Source organism: Nannobrachium achirus (assembly GCF_963921795.1).
Source record: "Nannobrachium achirus genome assembly, chromosome: 5".
NCBI lineage: Eukaryota > Metazoa > Chordata > Actinopteri > Myctophiformes > Myctophidae > Nannobrachium > Nannobrachium achirus.
This window is the reverse complement of record NC_137814.1, coordinates 43,901,424-43,921,870: the sequence shown is the minus strand read 5'-3', so window position 1 is coordinate 43,921,870 and position 20,447 is coordinate 43,901,424. Positions and strand designations below refer to the sequence as shown.

Here is a 20,447-nt window from a genome sequence, read left to right as displayed (position 1 = left end):
CCCCACAAAGTAATAAAAACATGTCCCCACACACACACACACACACACACACACACACACACACACACACACACACACACAACACACACACACACACACACACACAGTCTTTTATGCACACAGAAGTCTCTATCCCCAATTTGTCAATCTTCCTCTATCCATCACCCTCCCTCCCTCCCTGCATCCATTTCTCTCACTCTCTATCCACAGCTTTCTCACTGTGTAAGCATCCTATAAAAAGCCCTCAATTTCTCTTTTTCACACACACAAACAGAACATTTAAGCAGTAGAGACAAGCGGACAAATAGTGCCTGTGTTATGTACACAGAACAATCTCTCTCTGTCTATCTGAGATGTCATGTTTGTAGGAAGCCATACATCTTCAATATGTGAATTAAGAGCCCATAAAAGACTCGCTCTCCCCTTCTCTCTCACTCACTCACACAAGCAAGCAAGCAAGCAAGCAAGCACGCACGCACGCACGCACGCACGCACGCACGCACGCACGCACGCACACACACACACTTTATCTAAGATCTAAGCTGTACAGAGACAAATGTTGACTGTAGTCTGCACACAGGAAAGTCTTTCAGTCTCTCTCCATCTCTCTCTCTCTCCCTGCATGTCTCCTCTACCCCCTCTTCTTTCCCTCGCTCCCCACCTCCTCTTTATCTCACATCATCTCTTTCCATCTCTGTCTCTTGTGCTTTGGCTCTCTCCCCCTCCCTGTCTTCCCCCTTTTCACTAACTCTTCTGCTTCAAATCTATGTATTCGTCTCCCTCCCTCATAATGACAAAACAAGAATTAAATAACAAATTAGAATGTTATAACAGTCCTACTTGAACCCTGCTGGAGGTGAACATTATGCAAAAATAGCCAATCTACCATGTTCGCTTACATCAATTATTTTAGGCCATACAAAAGTAGCCTCGAGTAGCCAGACTATAGATAGATAGATACCTTTATTATCCCACGGGGGAAATTCAGTTGCCTAGAGGCAGCACAGCAGTTTAAGGTTACAAGTTACAAAGAAGTACGAAAAAGAAAAAGAGTACTGTAGTGTACAGTCCAAAAGAACAAGCACAAAAAAATATAAATATAAACATAAGGTGTCGAAAAGCTATTGCAAAAAAGAAGAATATATACATAAAGTGACCACGAAACTATATCACTGCATGCGTGGATACGAGTCTGGTACTTCTATATGGAAGGAGCGGATACAAAAAATGTATCTGGACACAATATTATTGGTTAGACCAGACTAATAGAGTAACGAAGTCTGGCGTCATTTACGTTGCCCCCCCCCCCCCCCCATTCTAAATTCCCATAGACTTTTTTCATATTGCGTCATATAAGAACTGTGTTCCAAACATAAACAAATGATCTCGGCGGTTTTACTCATATGGATATGAAGAATTGACTGATGGTGAGAAAGCGCTAATGTTACTGCCGCCAAATTAGTTACGTTTTCTCCAGAAACAGACTGTATCAAATGTTAGTGACTGACTATCATAAACGATACAGAGCCACCTCACTGACAATATCGCAGAGACAGTCTGAATTACTTTGTTACTCTATACTGGGTCCTGATTGGTCACCCAACACTTCGGGGTGAGGAAATGGATTCACATTGAACGGGGCCAGAACCAAATCCACCAAGACAAAAGCCATTATTTTGTCAATGTGATCTTGAGGATAAAAAGGGAAAGTCATCCTCCCAGGTGGATAGATATTTACAAAAGGCAACAGTCTGAGTCAGTGATCATACATAAACCTAACCTCTTTTCTTTAAATTGAGTGACTTTTGGGTTGCCGGTTTGCGTTGAAAAGATCTTGCTGTGTGTGATGTTATGTTATCTAACCTGGCAACTTCACTTATACACCAAACGGATTGAACCGTTAATGTTCGATTTATTTAACCACTTAAACCTTAAATAGTTTGTCTAGTTTGTCGACTGGAGTCCCAGAGGGGTCTATACCCCCTTTTGCGACAACGCGCCGCATAAGGAAACGTTTTGGGGGTTGTGGCAGTGAAACATGGCAGTGTACTGCCTTCAAATACAGTAGAACACCCCCCTTCCTCTGATCTCTGAACAGTCAACATCGCCTGATCCTTTGCCAACAGTCGAGCGGATAACCTTGTCACCTTTAACCTTTATCAGCTGTGTGTCAACCAACTCATTACATAACTCAGTCTTTAGTCCCCTCTGGGTGACTATGCAGAACCACTGTGGCAGTGGCAATGAGATTCATATTTGGGTCAAAATAACTTTGATGTACTTGGGTACACATTATTGTGTATCATTATTTTATGCTTTAACTATTGAAAAATAGCAAATATACAAGCTCACGCCGCGCTGCGAGCTTGTAGATCTGCCATTTTTGAAAAATCGTGAAAATTAGAATTTTGACCTGATTCTATAAGTGTCTTTTGAATCCTTCTAAGATTTTTTGAAAAACCCTATGTTTCTATGTCAGCAATCTGGCTGGCCATCGTCAAAGAAAAGGTCCTTTTCACTTAATTCATTTAGTGCCAGCGCCCTCTAGGGGCCATAGAATGCCAGGGTATCTCTCATAGGCGAGCGCTTTAGCTTCCAGGACCTCACCTTCCAGGACCTCACGTGCTCACGTTCATGCACGTCATGGAAAGGTCCCGGATGATAATGCTAACAGAATGGCTATTCCCATTTTGTCATCTAAAAGATCATTTTTGGGCGATTTCGCCGTAAATAAACCTCGCGCCGCTTCCCTAAAGACACAATCCAGAGATATAAGCCTTCAAAGATGTGGTCTTTCATTGGATTAGGCGGAGATTGGCGATTTCGTTCGCAAATAACGGCCGGCCGGGAGGTTGCTAGCTTTCGGCTAGTAGCTAGAAAAATCAGGCCAGGCTTCAGAAGGCCTCTTATCATTTTATTCATTTCATTAAAAAAAAGCCGGACTACTTCGGGATCGGCACACTCGTGTACTCATCGGAAGCGGCGCCGAACATTGGGTGAACATTGGGGAGCTCAAAAATGTATTTTAAACCATTTTTAATGGAATATATCGTCGGACAGAGTAGAATGGCTAGCTGGCTAGCGGCTAGCGAGCCAGGACCACCCACGACTCTACAAGCAGCTCGGGGTAAGTGAATTAATTAAAAAAAAATTGTATTGGATTGAAATAAAGCCGAACTAGTTCGGGATCGGCACAGAATGAGTTAAATGGAGCTCAGGTAGTCTGTTCTTGAGAGACTACTATGTCAGTGGTTCTCAAACCTTTTCATGTGAAGGACATCCAAAATGACATGTATTGGCCCCCATCTCAAAATATTTAGTTCCAGGGACCCCCCAGAATAGCAGAATAGCAGATCTACAAGCTTGCAGCGCGGCACTCGGTGCCGCGCTGTGAGCTTGTATATCTGCTATTTTTCACTGGTTAAAGCATTCAATAATTCTAGGCCTAAATGGGTTAACATATTAAAACATTTGACGTGTGCTTGTCAAAGACTGGACAGATATGTTTTGGATTAAAAAAAAAAAGAAAATCTTAACCAAAACCAAATTATGTTAAGATTTTCCCTGAAATATATCAGGGGTCATTTTTCAAAGGGCCTATAACCTTCACTTTGTCTTTGTGTTTGCAAATGTTTTCTACCAAAAAACAGGGCTGGTTATTTCTTGTGAAGTCTAACAGACTGTTTGATTTGATGCCAAATAACTGTCATATCCGGGCTGAACACTGTAATCCCAGAACCTTTCCATACCTGTATGCTTTTAATCCCAGCTCTGCAGTAGAACTTCTTAATGTCCACGTCAATCTCTGTATTCCCAACAAAACTGGAAGGACAGAAAATGACATTAGAATAAGCTCATGTGAACCAACCAGCATCATACAGTGACAATAATAAGGCAACAACATGATCAACTGATCAAATGCTTCCGCCTAAACAGCTCTGAAAATGACAGGGGGTAAAGCGGATGTCCCACCTACCCCCACTTCAGTTTAATCTTTCCAGTCACGTAAATTTGTTCAACTGCAAATTACTTTTCGTTAATGGAAATGACAAGACAGATGACAGCTTCCATTCTCAGCGTGGAATAGTTGTCTTGCTTGAGAGACTAGCGGGGTCAGCGTGTTCACATTTTGACTTGAAACTAGGAGGAACAAGGGATCAAACCATTCCGGTTTCTAGACAGTGATTCTACTCCTCCTGAGCCACAGACCGACGTCACCCCCTTTTACAAGCAGTATGTAGAGAAGGTCACCTGATCTGCAGGTCCATGATGATCTGCCTCTTGTCAACATTCTCTGTGTAAACCTTCACTCCGTTCACTCTCAGCGGCTAGAGAGATGAAAAAAGAAAGACGGAGAAATCTTAATTTCATTCATGTTCCATCAGGGAAGAGTTTAGGAGTTGTCCACATCCACAACCTAATCAGCACAGCAACAGCCCTCTTCAAATCAGCTGATCACTCTGAAGTTAATGTTTACACCAGGGGTCTTCAACGTTTTCAGGCCAAGGACCCCTTAGTAGAGAGAGAGAGATGAAGCAGGGACCCTCACAACCTTTTCATAGATTCCATATAGTTTCATCGTTTGACAGCACAATCATCACTGTATTTTGGATTCCTGTGAATTTGTGTTTTCAGATATTTAACCACTTGAGCCATCATTACCTAATAAACTTGACCTTTTACGATGTACTTAACGTAGTCTGCTCTTTTTGCCCTCTACACCAAACCTCTTTGGAGGACCCCCTGTAGTAACTCTGAGGACCCCCTAGGGGTCCCGGACCCCCTGTTGAAGACCCCTGGTTTTGTGATGTTGTTTGCCAACGCCATCGTCAGCCTTTCTTTACCTTGTCGCCCAAGTCGATCCTGGTGAAGCAGAAGGAACTGAGGTGGGGGTTTGCTCCTCTCACCGCTGGCTCGATGGTCTCTCTGAAAAGCTTGTCCACAAACTGGCTGATGAACGGCCACATCTGTTTCACCGTCTGAGGAAAGAGAGGGGAGATGCAAACAAGGTCAACAAGAAGATAATGGAGAAAATTACAAACAAAACATGTTCAATTTGAGCACATTTATAGAAGCAGATGTGCAGATTTTGTTTTTATCATCACCAGTGCGGAAGAGATATTATCAAAGATTTGACTAGAAATTAAACAACTAGTGTGTGTGTGTGTGTGTGTGTGTGTGTGTGTGTGTGTGTGTGTGTGTGTGTGTGTGTGTGTGTTAGGCCTGTCAAAATTTGCCAAAAATGGCATTCGAATATTCCCTTCAAAATCCACCCTTGATTCGAATAAATTCGAATATTCTAATAATTCTAATAATTCGAAGCATTCGCACTTCGAAGCTGTTTATTCTAGACAGTCGCTTCTATCGCTTTACTGTGTGCAGGTCCGCGTTGGTCAGGGACGTGCAAAGAATGTTAAGAGAGGCAGGGGCTGACATTTCTAAAAGGGCCTTTTGGTGGACAATTCTCTCTTAAAAGGGCAGGGGCTAAAGCCCCGTTTGATGTCTGTGTGCACGTGCCTGGCGTTGGTAAAAGCAAGAGCAGAATCGCATCGTCGTTGCGAAGCGTCACAGCAGCTGTGATTGAGTTGGAACAGCCACGACATGAAACGAGCGATTATAATCACACCAATGGATTATGTTTTGGTTTGAACCAAAATAGGTAGTCTACAAGAGTAGTGTGACGGAGGGAGTTTTACCGTGGCTGCGTGCGGGGAGACTGACTCGGTGAGAGAAGAAATCCATGCTTTTTTATATTGTGTTTTCGGTGGAGAAGTCTCGTTGTCTGCCTTCCCGTCACTACCAAATGAGTCGCCCGTTTCAGCTTGACTCGTTAATCATTCTGAATCAACGTGAGCAAGTTTAAAAGCACTGTGTCAGTGTGCACTGCGAGGCGGACGACGGTCAGTGACAGTGTGAAGGGAAAGTTAAGCAGCTGGGGGTTTATTCTTCGCTGTATGACGGTGTCGCTAAATATGCACCCTTAATTTACAAGCCCACAACGTATTGGATCAGCGACGCATTGTGGACTTGTAGATCAGCCCACTTTTGCAGCAGCGAATAGAGACTTCTGCCTTGCGAGACCAGCCACCTTTTAACGTTACATGCGCCCAGAATCTCGCGAGAAGTGCGGTAGATTTGTTTTAATTAAATATAAATTAATTCGAAGCTCAATTTTTTACTTTCGAATATTGTTTTATTGTTAACTTTCGAACGAATATTCGAATATACAATATTCTTACACACCCCTAGTGTGTGTGCGTGTGTCACTAAACTGCCAGGAATTCCCTCTGCTGACATAATCTATTCAAACTGCATTCATATGAACTGCGTTCATACTGTGTTCACAGAAGAATGTTTGAAGGCCTTAAAGACAAGTATGCACTGTTTGGCACGTTCCTCATATGAACACTGACTGATATTTAAGACATGTGTACAGTTTTGTGATGTACTTTCCCTTTGCACTAGGCTTGATGTCCTTATGTCCATGTTCTGCCTAAGTTATACACCATCACATTACACTTTGCTGAATACAACAAATATAGGTCAAGTTGAATACTTATTATAAATTGAGCTTTCTATGTACCATGTCGCGCACGACTAAGGAATGTGTCGCCTCAGGAATTTGTATTCCTGTACAGTGTATATAATAATGATGGATATAAAACCCTTTTTAATTTAAATGACCTAGTAGCCTACGGGTAAATCTTGCTTTTTCGAACATTTCGACAACGGAGCGTCGGTTAGGGTTAGGTTTGGATGTCAAAAAAATGACTTGTAGAAATAGCAACATGCTCCCGCAGCCTACAGTTTATTAAAAAGTAATTTCAAGTTGTGCTCAGAAGGTTGGAGTGTTTGCTCAGAACGATGAAAGATTGGAGGGAACATTGACTGTGACAGCAATGTCAACAAGAGAAACTGCTGAAGAGCTGAATGTTCTGTAGCGAATTACAAAATCTATTGTTGTGTTGACGAGAAGTAACTCAGACAACGTAATTGTACGGCGTGGCACTGAAGGGATCAGCCATATAGAACACTGCTTGTATGACCCCCATCATTTGTTGTCCAAATATATTCATGACTGATCATGACAATGGAGTTCCACGCAGCTCCAAATTATTGGCACTGCACGGGGAAGCCAGGACGATATTAGACCGTCGTGTTATCCTGGAATACACTTTACATTTTGTAACCAACTGACCGACTAACCAAGTGGCTTACACTAGCTGACTGTGTGGTTGTAGTTAAAAATGGCTTCAAGGTTTATCTCCTGTCCCACTTTCTGTTAGTACTACAGTAGATGCAGAAGTGAATGGGAAATCACATGGAATGCTTTCAGTTGATACTGAAACTCATCTGTATTCATGATGACCTGCTGTAACCTTAACAAGCAGGTGATCCGTGATGAGATGGAAACAGATCTCGGTTTGTGTTTGAAAAGACAGACAGACAGACTGACCGGGCGATCGACCAACAGACTTGAAAAGCTTATAGTCTTTCACTATGATCTCCTTATTTGGGTCTACATAAAAATACAAATAAAACAATGACTTGATTATTTAATGAAGACATCCCTCTCACAGCATACTCTCTGGATGTATCTTGCCATGTATCTCTCCCCCAAGTTACCATCTTCTCATTTTAAGTCAAGCACACAGAATCAATCTGTCCTATTCCTTTATTATTTTTTGTTTACAATCCCTTTGGCTTTACACAAAATACCACTCTATCATCCCTCCCTCTACTCTCCATTCTTCTGTGATTTATCTCTGTGCCTCTCCTCCGTTTCTCTCTCCCTCTATTCCCCATCATCCATCTCTCTCCCACTAACCCCTATCATCACTCCTCCTCTATCAAATTCTCTCTCTCTCTCTCTCTCTCTCTCTCTCTCTCTCTCTCTCTCTCTCTCTCTCTCTCTCTCTCTCTCTCTCTCTCTCTCTCTCTCTCTCTCTCTCTCTCTCTCTCTCTCTCTCTCTCTCTCTCTCTCTCTCTCTCTCTCTCTCTCTCTCTCTCTCTCTCTCTCTCTCTCTCTCTCTCTCTCTCTCTCTCTCTCTCTCTCTCTGGAGAGCTAGGTACTGGAGCAGGCTCCAGATACGGGTCCTATTTATAAACCAGTCTGCCAGTGCTAGCTAACAGGCTAATGTTGGCTAATGTGGAGCAGTGCAGAGGCTCTGGGGAGACAGTAGCCTTCAGGGAGAGGAGAGGAGTAAGACGGGTGGGCCGGGGGACAGAGGAGGAGAGAAGAAGGGAGGGCGAAGGAGGAGAGATAAAGACGACTAGGAGCGGGGAGGTGTAGTACTTTACCTTGTTGAGCCACTCCACTCTCTCCACGTCTGGGAAATGGACCTGGAATATGAGAGAGGTAGAGAGAGAGAAAGATATGATTATGATAATGCAATTTCATTAAGCATAGCAAAGATAAAAAGTGCTTCTAATAAAACTGAAGAAAATGTCAATTAAATCGGTGACAGGATAACAAAAAGAAAAAAGAAATGTTCAGTGAGAAATAGACAAATTAATGGAATGAAACAATCTCATGAATGTTATAAAAGAATGTTATAAAATGCATTCCTATAAAGCTGACAGTTCCATTCCCTGTGTAGCTCTGTGGCTGACAGCCAGCCCAGGCCACACATACATTTTTTTAAAGACGATTCTAAATGGCTTTGGAGTCAGCTGTAATCTGTTCCATTCTATAAGTATCTGTGGAACTGTTGAAGAGCCAAAATAACTTTTAGACTGTGACATTGCATGTGACATATCTAAAATAATACTGCCAACACCCTGTGTCTCCACGCGCGCTCGCGCACACACACACACACACACACACACACACACACACACACACACACACACACACACACACACACACACACACACACACACACACACACACACACACACACACACACACACACACACACACACACACACACACACACACACAAAACTATGATAAAAAATAGGTAACAACATCGCAACCATAACATAATGTAATGCTGCAGTTGTGTATCTTGCTAGCCCACTATACCAAGACTATAGCCCACTATACCAAGACATCAGAGACACATTCTTCCCACAGATTACACACACCCGAAGTCAGTTTGAAAACATGATCAACGATGAAAAACTCCCATACCTACTGGGAGAAATACAACAATGTGCGAACACAGCAGCAAGATTTGGGAACTGTTGTGACAAAAGAAGGCTAGAAACACAACCACCCTAAGGACTACAAACCATGGCTTGACATCTAGACCTACTGCACATACAGTATGGAACAGAGCTGCTACCTTTAACTGCATTTTGAGAAGAAATATTGCTGCTATTGTTCGAAAAGCTTCATACCCTGTACATATACAAAATGTCACAATGCGACATAACTCTGTTGCTGTACCCCCTTCAACTGTATATTATTATTATTATTATTTTTTTTACTTTTGTTTATTGGGTTTTTTAACAAGCATTCATTGTATGAATCAAGAAAAAGTTATAACAATGCTTAATATATCCCCATTATCACAAAGAAACATCTTAAATATATATCATTCCCCCCCCCCCCCCCCCCCCAAACAAGAGAAACAGAAAGAAAAAAAAAAGAACACTTACAAAAACAACAAGACAAAAAAGGAAATAACAACAATAATAATAATAATAATAAAATAAAATGAACATACAAAATAGACACCTCAGTCCGCTTAACCATACAGGTAGGATTATTGCACAGTATACCCGACAAAGCTCGCGACCTAACACACATTTTTCAGAGTAAACACATCACCAGACCTCGTACAGTGCTTTAATCTGGAATGAAAGGGAAGCGTATCCTATGTAAATATAGGAAGAAAGGACTCCATATTTTCGAGAACTTTTCACTCGAGCCATTCAAGGAAAGCCTAATTTTCTCCAATTTAAGAAAGTAAAGAATATCTCTCATCCAGTGCGTATGTGAGGGAGAGACAGGGGATTTCCATTTTAACAGGATAAGCCTCCTAGCCAATAGGGTGACAAAGGCCATGGCATCCTTCATAGCTTTAGGAAGGGAGGGTAATGAGGGGAATACCCCAAATAACGCCCCCACAGGACAAGGTTCTACATTTTCCCCTGAGATCTCGGATAGAGAGATGAAAATTTGTGTCCAAAAATTGGAGAGGGATGGACAAAGCCAGAACGAATGCATGAGGTCTGCTGGTGCATGTTGACATCTGTCACAGGTTGGTGAGACATTCTCATAGATCTTAGACAACCGAGCCTTAGTGTAGTGAAAACTGTATATTATGTTCCCCATTTTCAACTGTTTTTATTTTGTATGTGTGACACTTGCTATGGCAATGTAAACGTATGTTTTCTCATGCCAATAAAGCTCCTTTGAATTGAATTGAAAAATTGCCAGCTGTAGCAGTAAAGTGCTGACCAAAAGAGGATTAAGCTGTGAATGAGGGCTGCTTGTGTGTGACGGTGGAGACAGCAGCATCCCAGGCCCTGCTGGCTGGATGACGGCGCTCCTTACATAACTGGAAGGATTCTGATTTGCAGACTAATGCCTAATTTATGCACCATAGTGAGAGCAGAAATTAAGCTCCAGGGCCTCATGCAGACTCACACTCACACACAGGCAAAGATGTGTGCATGTGCAGAAGCGTGCATGCATGCACATCCGTGCACATATTAACATCCATAGGCTCAGACTTTGCACGTACTGTATGTGTGTATGCCAGCCCTGCACACAAACATGCACGCTCGCTCACACTCACACACACAGCAAGACATCGAACTCTTCCTCTCTAACCCCCCCCCCCACACACACACACACACACACACACACACACACACACACACACACACACACACACACACACACACACACACACACACACACACACACACACACACACACACACACACACACACACACACACACACACACACACACACACACACACACACACACACACACATCTTCACGGCCTGACAGCTCAGCTCATGTTACAGAGGCAGGTGAAGACCAGCCCTCACAAAGCCCTCAACGCTGATTAGCATCGGCTTGTCACAACGTCGTCAACACCCCCGTCCATCCCACAGCACTTTAAATAACACAGTAATGAGGAGGAGTCGCTTCAGCTGTGCTCGTCCCACCCACCCGCCCAAACTGTAAGCAAATAAAGTAAACCACAATGGAAGGAACTGGAGCAGCGCCTAGTACACAGACAACAACAAGAGTTCAGTCAGACACTTTCATCAGGATTAACCACAATTGCAATGATATTGCTTTCAGTTCAGCGGTGTCACTCTGCTCCTATGATACTACAGAATAACTGTGCAAGCATGACATAGAATCTGAGATCACGAACCCCCCAGAAACAGAGTCTAAGATCTAAGATTTATTGCATGAACATACCATTTAACCATTCAAGGGCATAAGTTAAGATGCAGATATATAACATCATAAATTCATAACACAGGAGTTCCATGTTTCTAATTGGTAAATGTACTGTATGCGTGATGATAATATTGGGTTTTTAGCGAATTAGTTGTTAACGGCGGGCGAATGGACTCTCGAAGTATTTGTATCATATAGTAGTGTGCCAGCCTGCCATCAGCACTACAACAACTGCTTCTTTTTGGACAGGGGTGCTCACCAAATAAGAAGTCAACAAAAAGGATCCTAGATGTCATCATGATAGGATGACAGCAACTCTGACAAAAGAATACACAGCAAGTAGTGTGTATACACACACCCACACACACCACACTCTCACAAATTGGGCTATATTTAGAGCATGCATGTCATGTTGTGGTTTCACCAGCTGTGGTTGAAGCTTTTTGTCCTCACCCTTCAGAAAAGTACCCGGCCTGAAAACGTTGAAGACCCCTGATTAAAAGTGATGGTGGGACCAGGCAGTCATTTGTGTGAAACGGGAGGCGGATCACTGAACAAACCAATCAGGATTCTGAGGATACAGTGTTAACGCTTTGAGGCCCCGTACATACGGCAACGCTCTGTAGAGAAAACGGCGAGGTCCCGGGATATCTCTGTTGCGTTTTGCTTTTTATCAAGCGTTCATATGCAGCCGAAATGATGTAGTGTCCACGTCACCGTGTGAGCAACACAGAAACGCAAAAAGCAACGACGCATGTAGGCTTTTTCTCTCCTACTAAAGCATACAGAATGCCCTTATCAACATTATAGTGTGGTGGCCGAGTGGTTAAGGCATTGGTTTTTTTCGACCCGAGCGGCCGGGGTTCGCGTCCCGCACGGTCACCTTTTTTTTCGGCGATAAAGTTATTATTATTATTATTACATTATTATCCATGACAAAGGCGATGAGCCGACTCAGCACGTTACCGAGTTATGTGAATAATGTAATAATAATAATAACTTTATCACCGAAAAAAAAGGTGGCCGTGCGGGACGCGAACCCCGGCCGCTCGGGTCGAAAAACCAATGCCTTAACCACTCGGCCACCAAATGGAATTCCATAGGCTTTAGTATGAGAGAAAAAGCCTACATGCGTTGCTGCTTTTTGCGTTTCTGTGTTGCTCACACGGTGACGCGAGGGGAGAGAGGAGTCAGCTTTTCCACATCGTTATGCATCCAGTCCATAATATACACCTGTTGCTCAAAAGCGCACATGCAACGTGATCCATATTTTGACAAATGGTGGGTTACATTTACTAACACTCTCTGCAAGACACAGAGGAGAATACACCAACCAATACACCAACACACAGCGCATAATACCATAATAATATCCCAACAATAATTTTCAACTGGTAGGTCAGAGTATGCCACTGGTCTCTCATGGTCATGGGAAAGGGAGTCATTTGATCCAGTGACACAGTAACACATTTCTCTCCTTTTAGGGTAATAATAATAGGTAGCTTCTTCTGGCTTTGTCACACAGCAGGGCCTTGAATTTTTAGTGGAGAGAGGAGAGGAGGAGAGAGAGAGAGAGAGAGAGAGAGAGAGAGAGAGAGAGAGAGAGAAAGAGGGATTGTACGGTGATGCCAGTATAGCTGCAGATTGGACAAGACTTTAGACTCAGGATCTTGTCCTGTCCCATTGCAGTATATGTTGTCGTGGAGAGGAAAAACCAATGGATTTCACAGCCCAGCCCATACATAAAACATTAAGACAGAGTCAGCAGCAGACAGGTTCAGAGGTCTCACTATACAGAATAACACAAGAGACATACTAATAAGTGTAAGAGTCACAGATGAATAGAAGGACTATTAGCGGCTGTGTAGAGGAACAACAGCAGTGGCTTTCACCACCAGCACCACTGTGTGTCCCGATCACAGAGGCTGGAAGCTGTAGACTCTGACTCAGCACCAAACTATTTCCTGGCTTGGACCACTCCTCCTGCTGCTGCGTGAGGTAACCCAAGGTCACATGTCCTCCAGCAGCCTTTCATCGCCACATTACTCCCTCTGCATGACAAGCTTTATTTTAAAAGTGGACACACTAAAACACTTTACAGCTAGCTATGAAAAAGATTTGGGATTTTAAGCGAATTAGCATGGTGGCCCCCGACACCGACAAGTTCTCAAAAGCTTAGTAACAAGAGCACTGATGAGACAAACAAAACCATTTAGGTTAGTTCAGTTGAGTTGAAACGATAAAAAAAATAAAACGTTCTAAAATGATGGCGAAAAAGAAACTGCCCAGTGGATGTAGAATTTACCAGTGTGCTTGTTTTGTTTGTCTATAGGCCTCTTAACTTCATTATCATCACCATTGTAATCATCACCTTCATCATTTAAAGTAAACCACTTGAACCCTAGCATCCCTTTTCTGGAGTGAGCATTCGCCATAAATAGCTAAAAACACGTCGCCGAAGATAAAAAACAAACAATCAGAGAGCCAACCCCGGTCAACTATAGTTTACTTAAGAGACTTTAGTGTTATAAAGTCATGCCATTGTTGTCCATATTCATACACTGTTGTTAGTCTGGATGGATGGTCATACTGGATGTATTATGTTCTGTTACTCTTACACAAATAACAAAGCAAATTTTACGATTATGAACATCACAACTGTCAGTTAAATGCTAATATGAGAACTGTTGAGAGTGAGACAGTCAGAGTGGAAGCACTGTAACACCGGCTGTATTCCATAAAGTCAAATACTTGGCAGATAAAATTGTGTGTGGATTGCAATCATGAGCCAAGAGGAGATGATAATTGAACTGTTTGTCTGTTTGTGTGTGTGTGTTGAAAGATTCAACATACTTAAGCTGCCCAGACTGAGGATATCGCGTGCATGTGTGGGTGCGTGCATGTGTTTTGCCCTGGCAGAGGCCACATTTGTAAACAAATGTTAGACATGAAACCAGTTGCTGGTGTGTGTGTGTGTGTGTGTGTGTGTGTGCGTGCGTGCGTGCGTGCGTGCGTGCGTGCGTGCGTGCAAAGGGATATTTCAAACTCCATTTTAACCATGATAGATTCATCAAAAACACCCGTTCTTGGTTGTGGTGACTCATACTGTCCTCCTAACGTGAGCTGGCTATGTTTTTTTTATTGACTTTTTTCATGTATTATTATTATTATTATTATTTTTTATGTATTACATTTTTGTCATTTTCTAAAATAATTATTAAAAATAAATGAAAAAAGTAATTGAAAAAAACACGGCCAATGTTTTTGATGAATCATGGACCATGGTTAAAATGGAGTTTGAAGTTACAATGGGTTTGTAAAGGAATGGGGAGTGTCTGATGAGATGAATATCAAATATACTGAATCAAGCAAGTTAAAAACTGTCTGGGTGTTCCCAAAAGCCAGATTAGACGATAAACGTTTTTTTTCTTTTTTTTTAGTGAAATATCCCTGTAAAACATGGGTCTTCAACAGGGGGTCCGGGACCCCTAGGGGGTCCTCAGAGTTACTACAGGGGGTCCTCCAAATCTTTGAGTGATAGAAAGTTTTTTTCTCCTTTTTTATATTAACCACTTGAAACCTAGTGTCCACACTCCACAGGGCCAAAATAGCAGATCTACAAGCTCACAATGCCGAGGCTGTGAGGCGTTGTGAGCTTGTAGATCGGCTATTTTCGGCAAAGAGCTTTGGAAAAAGGGCAGACTAAGTACAAACTAAGTGAGGTCAAGTTTATTAAGTATTGATGGTTCAAGTGGTTAAATATCTGACTGAAAACACAAATTGACATGTGCTGTCAAACAATGAAACTATACGGAATCTATGATAAGGTTGTGGGGGTCCCTGCTTCATCTCTCTCTCAACTAAGGGGTCCTTGGCCTGAAAACATTGAAGACTCCTGCTTTAAACAGAAGCGCTGCTCTTATTGTGCCTGGATGAATAGGAGCTCATATATATGTTGTTGCTGTCGGGTGGAAAACTTGAATGTCCAAAAGCATAACTTAAAGAAATGGAAAATAGATACACTATGTTCCAATGGATCCAATATGTATATCATTAGTCACAACTTAGCAATTGTTAATGCTTTTTCATTGGTTGAATATTTATGAAACCAGATAGACTGTAACCACTTTCACTTACAAAATGTTTCAAAAGTAGCAAAAGTAGCAGATCTACATGTTCACACATTCACAATGTGCCACAGTGTGATACGTTGAGCATTTGATCGGCTTAATAAGTAGGGCAATCATTTACAAAACATAACGTTTCTGCCTGACAGCAACAACCTCCATTTTTGAATGTGTGTGTGTGTGTGTGTGTGTGTGTGTGTGTGTGTGTGTGTGTGTGTGTGTGTGTGTCTGCCTGCATGCATGTGCGTGCATAGTCATTTGATGTGGGAATTTCCTCCTGACCTGTATTGCTCAAAAGTCAAAACTGACACTTCCAGTGTGACTAAAGCTTCCCATTCAGCTTTTCCTGCAGCACAACTGTGTACTCACTGTGTGTGTGTGTGTGTGCGTGCGTGCGTGCGTGCGTGCGTGTGTGCGTGCGTGCGTGCGTGCGTGCGTGCGTGCGTGCGTGCGTGTGTCACATTTGAGAGTTATGGCTGCATAACAGTTGGGTGATGAACGAGGCAGGGGAAAGACAGCCCATATCACAAGACAGTTGTTGCAAAGATCTGGGGCCTATATTTAGGATGAGAGAGATATAAAGACTGGAGAGAGAGAGAGAGGGAGAGAGAGAGAGAGAGAGAGAGAGAGAGAGAAAGAGAGAGCAGCTGGGGTGCGCTCCGGTTCTCTTGGTGTATTTCCAAACACAGATGGTCAGTCGGAGCGCCACGGCCACACTGACCACTACGAACTACGAGGGCAAATTATTTTGTCCCGAAAAAAAAAGAGCTCTCTGAAATCTGATCATATGCTCACTCAAGAGTATATTTCTGAATGAGAGAGAGCGAGAGCGAGACAGACAGACAGAAGCATAAACAGCTTGGGAAATATGTGTGCCCCATTGTGAAGTAGTCAATTCTCAGTTCTCACTCAGACTCTTGCAACCAAACAATGAGCTTATGTTAGCAACCTAGCCACACACACACAGACACAGACACACACACACACACACACACACACACACAGACACACACACACACACACACACACACACACACACACACACACACACACACACACACACACACACACACACACACACACACACACACACACACACACACACACACACACACACGGTCTATTACGTGTTATGTGTATGGGAGCGTGGGATAAGTAAGATAAAGTATTGAATTAAATTACCCCAGATGAAAGCAGGAGAATATTACTTTGTCTATACTGTTAACTAAGCTGATGACAGTTGAAGTTTCCAAAGGGAGGCTCAAAACTCAGGTTGACCAGTCAAAGAAAAAAAAAACAAAGAACAGATATATCCAAGGACAATCCAACATGCTCCAAAAAACATGTTGAAATCATAGTAGTATTGTTGTGGAAATTGAACATTTCCTCGTGAGAGAATGAAGAGTTAGACAGCGATATGTCTTTAGCATATATATTCAATACAACAGATGACAATAATATGACAATGATTCCTATGTATTTAATAATGAGAAGAGTAAAGGATGGAAAGAAGAGAGGAGAAAGGAAAAAGAGATGAAAGAAGGAAAGGTAGACAGGGTCCAGTTGTCTCGAAAGGCAACGGGAGTCTGGTTGAGGCAGCTTAAATACAGATTCTGCAAGGATACATACACATTGTTAAGATAATTCTGAAGACTGACATTCCTTCTGTCTGACCAAAAGATGTGTTCTTTCAACACTTGAGTATGGAAGGTCACTTCTGCCTGACTATGAAATGTGCTGCTCAATGCTCAGCGACTGAGAGCGGCAACACTACCCTGACCAACCACTGTATGAACATGTGTTTCATTCTTATCAACTGAGAATGGAAGGCCCCCTGCTCTATGCCGAGGCCTTAGTGTGTAATCACTACCCTAGCCAGAATAATGACGCCTGATACAAGAAACATTCTCCTTGCATTCATAACACCTTAACTTGTCGTCTTGCTGTCTGGGTCTGCCGCTTGCCTACAGGGGAATAGCTAGTGAACTTGACCTTACTGTATGAGCCTGCTGCTGCATAGATACCGTACACAAGTACTGTATACTGAGGCCTAAACTAAAAAAGACATATTATCATACTCATTTACTTCCCTTGCTTACATATTACATTCATAACATCAGCATACAGTCATATATTAATATAACCGCAGTAAGATGAATATTAAATATATAATCGATATCAATAATCGATAACTCAATAATCGATAGATCAATAGCCTGAAAGGGAATATAAATTGTATTTCCATTACAAGTATTTTTTAGTGTTTCATTGGCCCCCACACACATGTAAAGTGTAAAAGGAGTAGTTCACCCCCAAAATGACTTTTGTCTATTGATTACTCCATGGAGACTTGAAATACCTAATATTTTTAGGTATTTGTCGCATTCCTAAAACAGTAATTTGATTACAATAAATGTATCCACAGTGATTACGGATGGGGACCCAAATGCATTCGGGTCCCCATCCGGAATCAATGGATGTAAATTTACAATATATATATTTTTTTGTCTTTATATAAGAATATTATTGAGATCAAGTCTACATGGTGTGAGTAATCAATAGAAAATAAGTCATTTTGGGGGTGAACTACTCCTTTAAGCACTTAGCAAAGCACTATATATGCAGGTATTATTATTATTTGTAGTAGTAGCATTATCGTGATGCTAATACTTTAGTTCAAGTTATTTTTCCTTCCAAATGAGTCCCCGTCACTGTCAGCCCCTACTCTGGTTGGTCATTGGGAGGTTGTAGATAACCCTCCAATAGCATGGAGTCACCAGCCGCTTCTTTTGATGAGGCAGTGTGGAGTTTCCCCAGGAGGACCCCATTAACACATGCAAAGGAACACACTATCCCTACCAGTTCTGATCAACAGGCCAACCTGTAGGAATCGCTAGTGCAGCAACAGAGATTGCCCCCCCCCCCTGTACGGTAGTGAATAATGCCAATACAAATATTACCATTTTTCAGGCATAATCTTTGTGCTACTTTGATTAAACCTTTCCAGTGTTATATTCACAACGGCAGTGTGCCGTTTTCTGTTTCTAAAGCCTCAACTGTTATTTAAGGCTTTACTTGACTGGACATGTTGTTGTTAAACCTGTGATGGCTTGTCGTGAAATAGAGAACTAGCATTCACCTTGGTGTGTGTGTGTGTGTGTGTGTGTGTGTGTGTGTAGGATTTACCATACTTAAACCGCACACGGGTGTGTGTATGGTTGGCATTTAGCTGTGTGTGTTCCTGACATAGACCACATTTGTGGGGGTGGGCTGGGGTTGAAAGATTCCCCCCAAGCAGACTTTTACAAGGTGTGTCAGCTTTCCAACCTGGGGCAAACCTTTTTCTTTTAAAGCTCAGAATGTCAGATGCACGAGGGAAGCTATTCAACTGAACTTGAGTTATAGTACTACGTTAATTCAGTTGCCTAAAACAACTGTAATGCATCATTCTAAAACTGAAAAAAAGAAACGTCACTTCCAGCTTTTGAGAAAACTTTAAAATGGTTGAACTGAAGGTGAACTGACACCAAATGGAATTCAAGTATCAGAGCAGATACCTGGAAAAGAGCCATCACTGGCTGCCACTTTGTGATAAGATACTTCACGTGCAATTCCACAAAGCAAACCAAATAACCAAAGTCTCATCATACATACTGTTTTCGTTACAACCCCGGGCACAGGACTATTGTGTGCACAGTATCTGAGGGATTGAATCTAGTCTCAGAAGTTATGTTGGAGTGCCCTTTGGGCAGATCTTGCCCATAAATGTTGTTCCGTGTCCAGGCCAATCTGTGATGTCAGTACTATGACATCAGAGTATGACGTCAGAGTACAATGCGGACAGGCGGTTAGCATGGTGGCGAAACTGTGTAGTATCAGTGATGTCAGCATGCAGATGGTCAGACATTGGCTAAATTAATAGCAAAATTAGAGATTTATCTGATACACTATGAGACAGAAATGTATGAACTCTCTCCATGTAGCAGTGGCAGGCTGCATATTCCATTATAAACTCTCTCTATGTAGCAGGCTGCATAATGCATCTTATTCTAAGCTCGTTCAAATGTTTTAAATCAGGCAAAACTGAAATTTACAATCGAAACAATAGAAAGTTCCAACTGATTTGCCAGTCAAAGTTTCCGAGATTAGAGAACCCGCCACCTTCCCAGCCACATCCTAGATTGATGGTTATAATTCAACTCTGCTTGATCAACTCATGCAGAAACATGAATACCCTAACGGGTCCTTTTGGTTCCATTTGTATACTGTCAAGAGTTAAGGGGAGACCTTGAAATTTGTGTTTGAGTTTGAGAAACACTGACATATAGCCTACATTTAACTGGCCACAGGTCTGGTGTTGTGTTGCCGTTCAAATGTAGGCAATGGAGAACAGCACAAAGCCTTTCAGTTGCACACACATTGTTTCCATTTTGTGTTCCGTTCAGCCCTGCCCCACCCTTTGGCACAGAAAAGGAATAAACTGCGCCACCCATGCCATGTCACACAAGTCTGGAGATGGATGGGAGGAGAGAGAGAGAGAGAGAGAGAGAGAGAGAGAGAGAGAGAGAGAGAGAGAGAGAGAGAGAGAGAGAGAGAGAGAGAGAAGGGGGGGAGAGACAGAGAGCAGAGCACAACCCCTTTTTCAACAGTTAAGCTGTTATTGCAGAAGAGATTATAAAAGGACTGCACAGTATTTCCCTTTCAAATTATCTTTAACCACTCAACCCCTACAGTATATATTTAGTTGACCGGGACCCCCAGGGCTCAATACAAGGTCCACTCCTTTCTTTCTCTAGACACCAATTTTTTCCACGTTGACCGTCTCCTATGCACCCGTCATTGACTGTAAAAGGACTAATACACACAATAAAAATAGCCAATCTACAAGCTCATGACATGCTGTGAGCGCATAGTTCTGCTATTATGGCTGAATGTTCGGCCCA

General features: G+C 42.3%; 1 protein-coding gene across 3 annotated transcripts in view; it reads right to left on the bottom strand.

The window, feature by feature from the left end:
* The window catches only part of LOC308285760 (extended synaptotagmin-2-like), a gene marked incomplete at its 3' end in the record, with an annotated part of 76,609 nt that overhangs the window by 44,930 nt on the left and 11,232 nt on the right, over positions 1 to 20,447 (bottom strand). For all 3 annotated transcript variants that reach the window (XM_080726619.1, XM_080726620.1, XM_080726621.1), the window contains exons 3-6: positions 8,302 to 8,343; positions 4,845 to 4,979; positions 4,252 to 4,328; positions 3,750 to 3,822 (exon numbers count right to left, since the gene is read on the bottom strand). In XM_080726619.1, the coding sequence (XP_080582745.1) occupies positions 3,750 to 3,822; positions 4,252 to 4,328; positions 4,845 to 4,979; positions 8,302 to 8,343 (327 nt within the window). The remainder of the gene's footprint in view (positions 1 to 3,749; positions 3,823 to 4,251; positions 4,329 to 4,844; positions 4,980 to 8,301; positions 8,344 to 20,447) is intronic.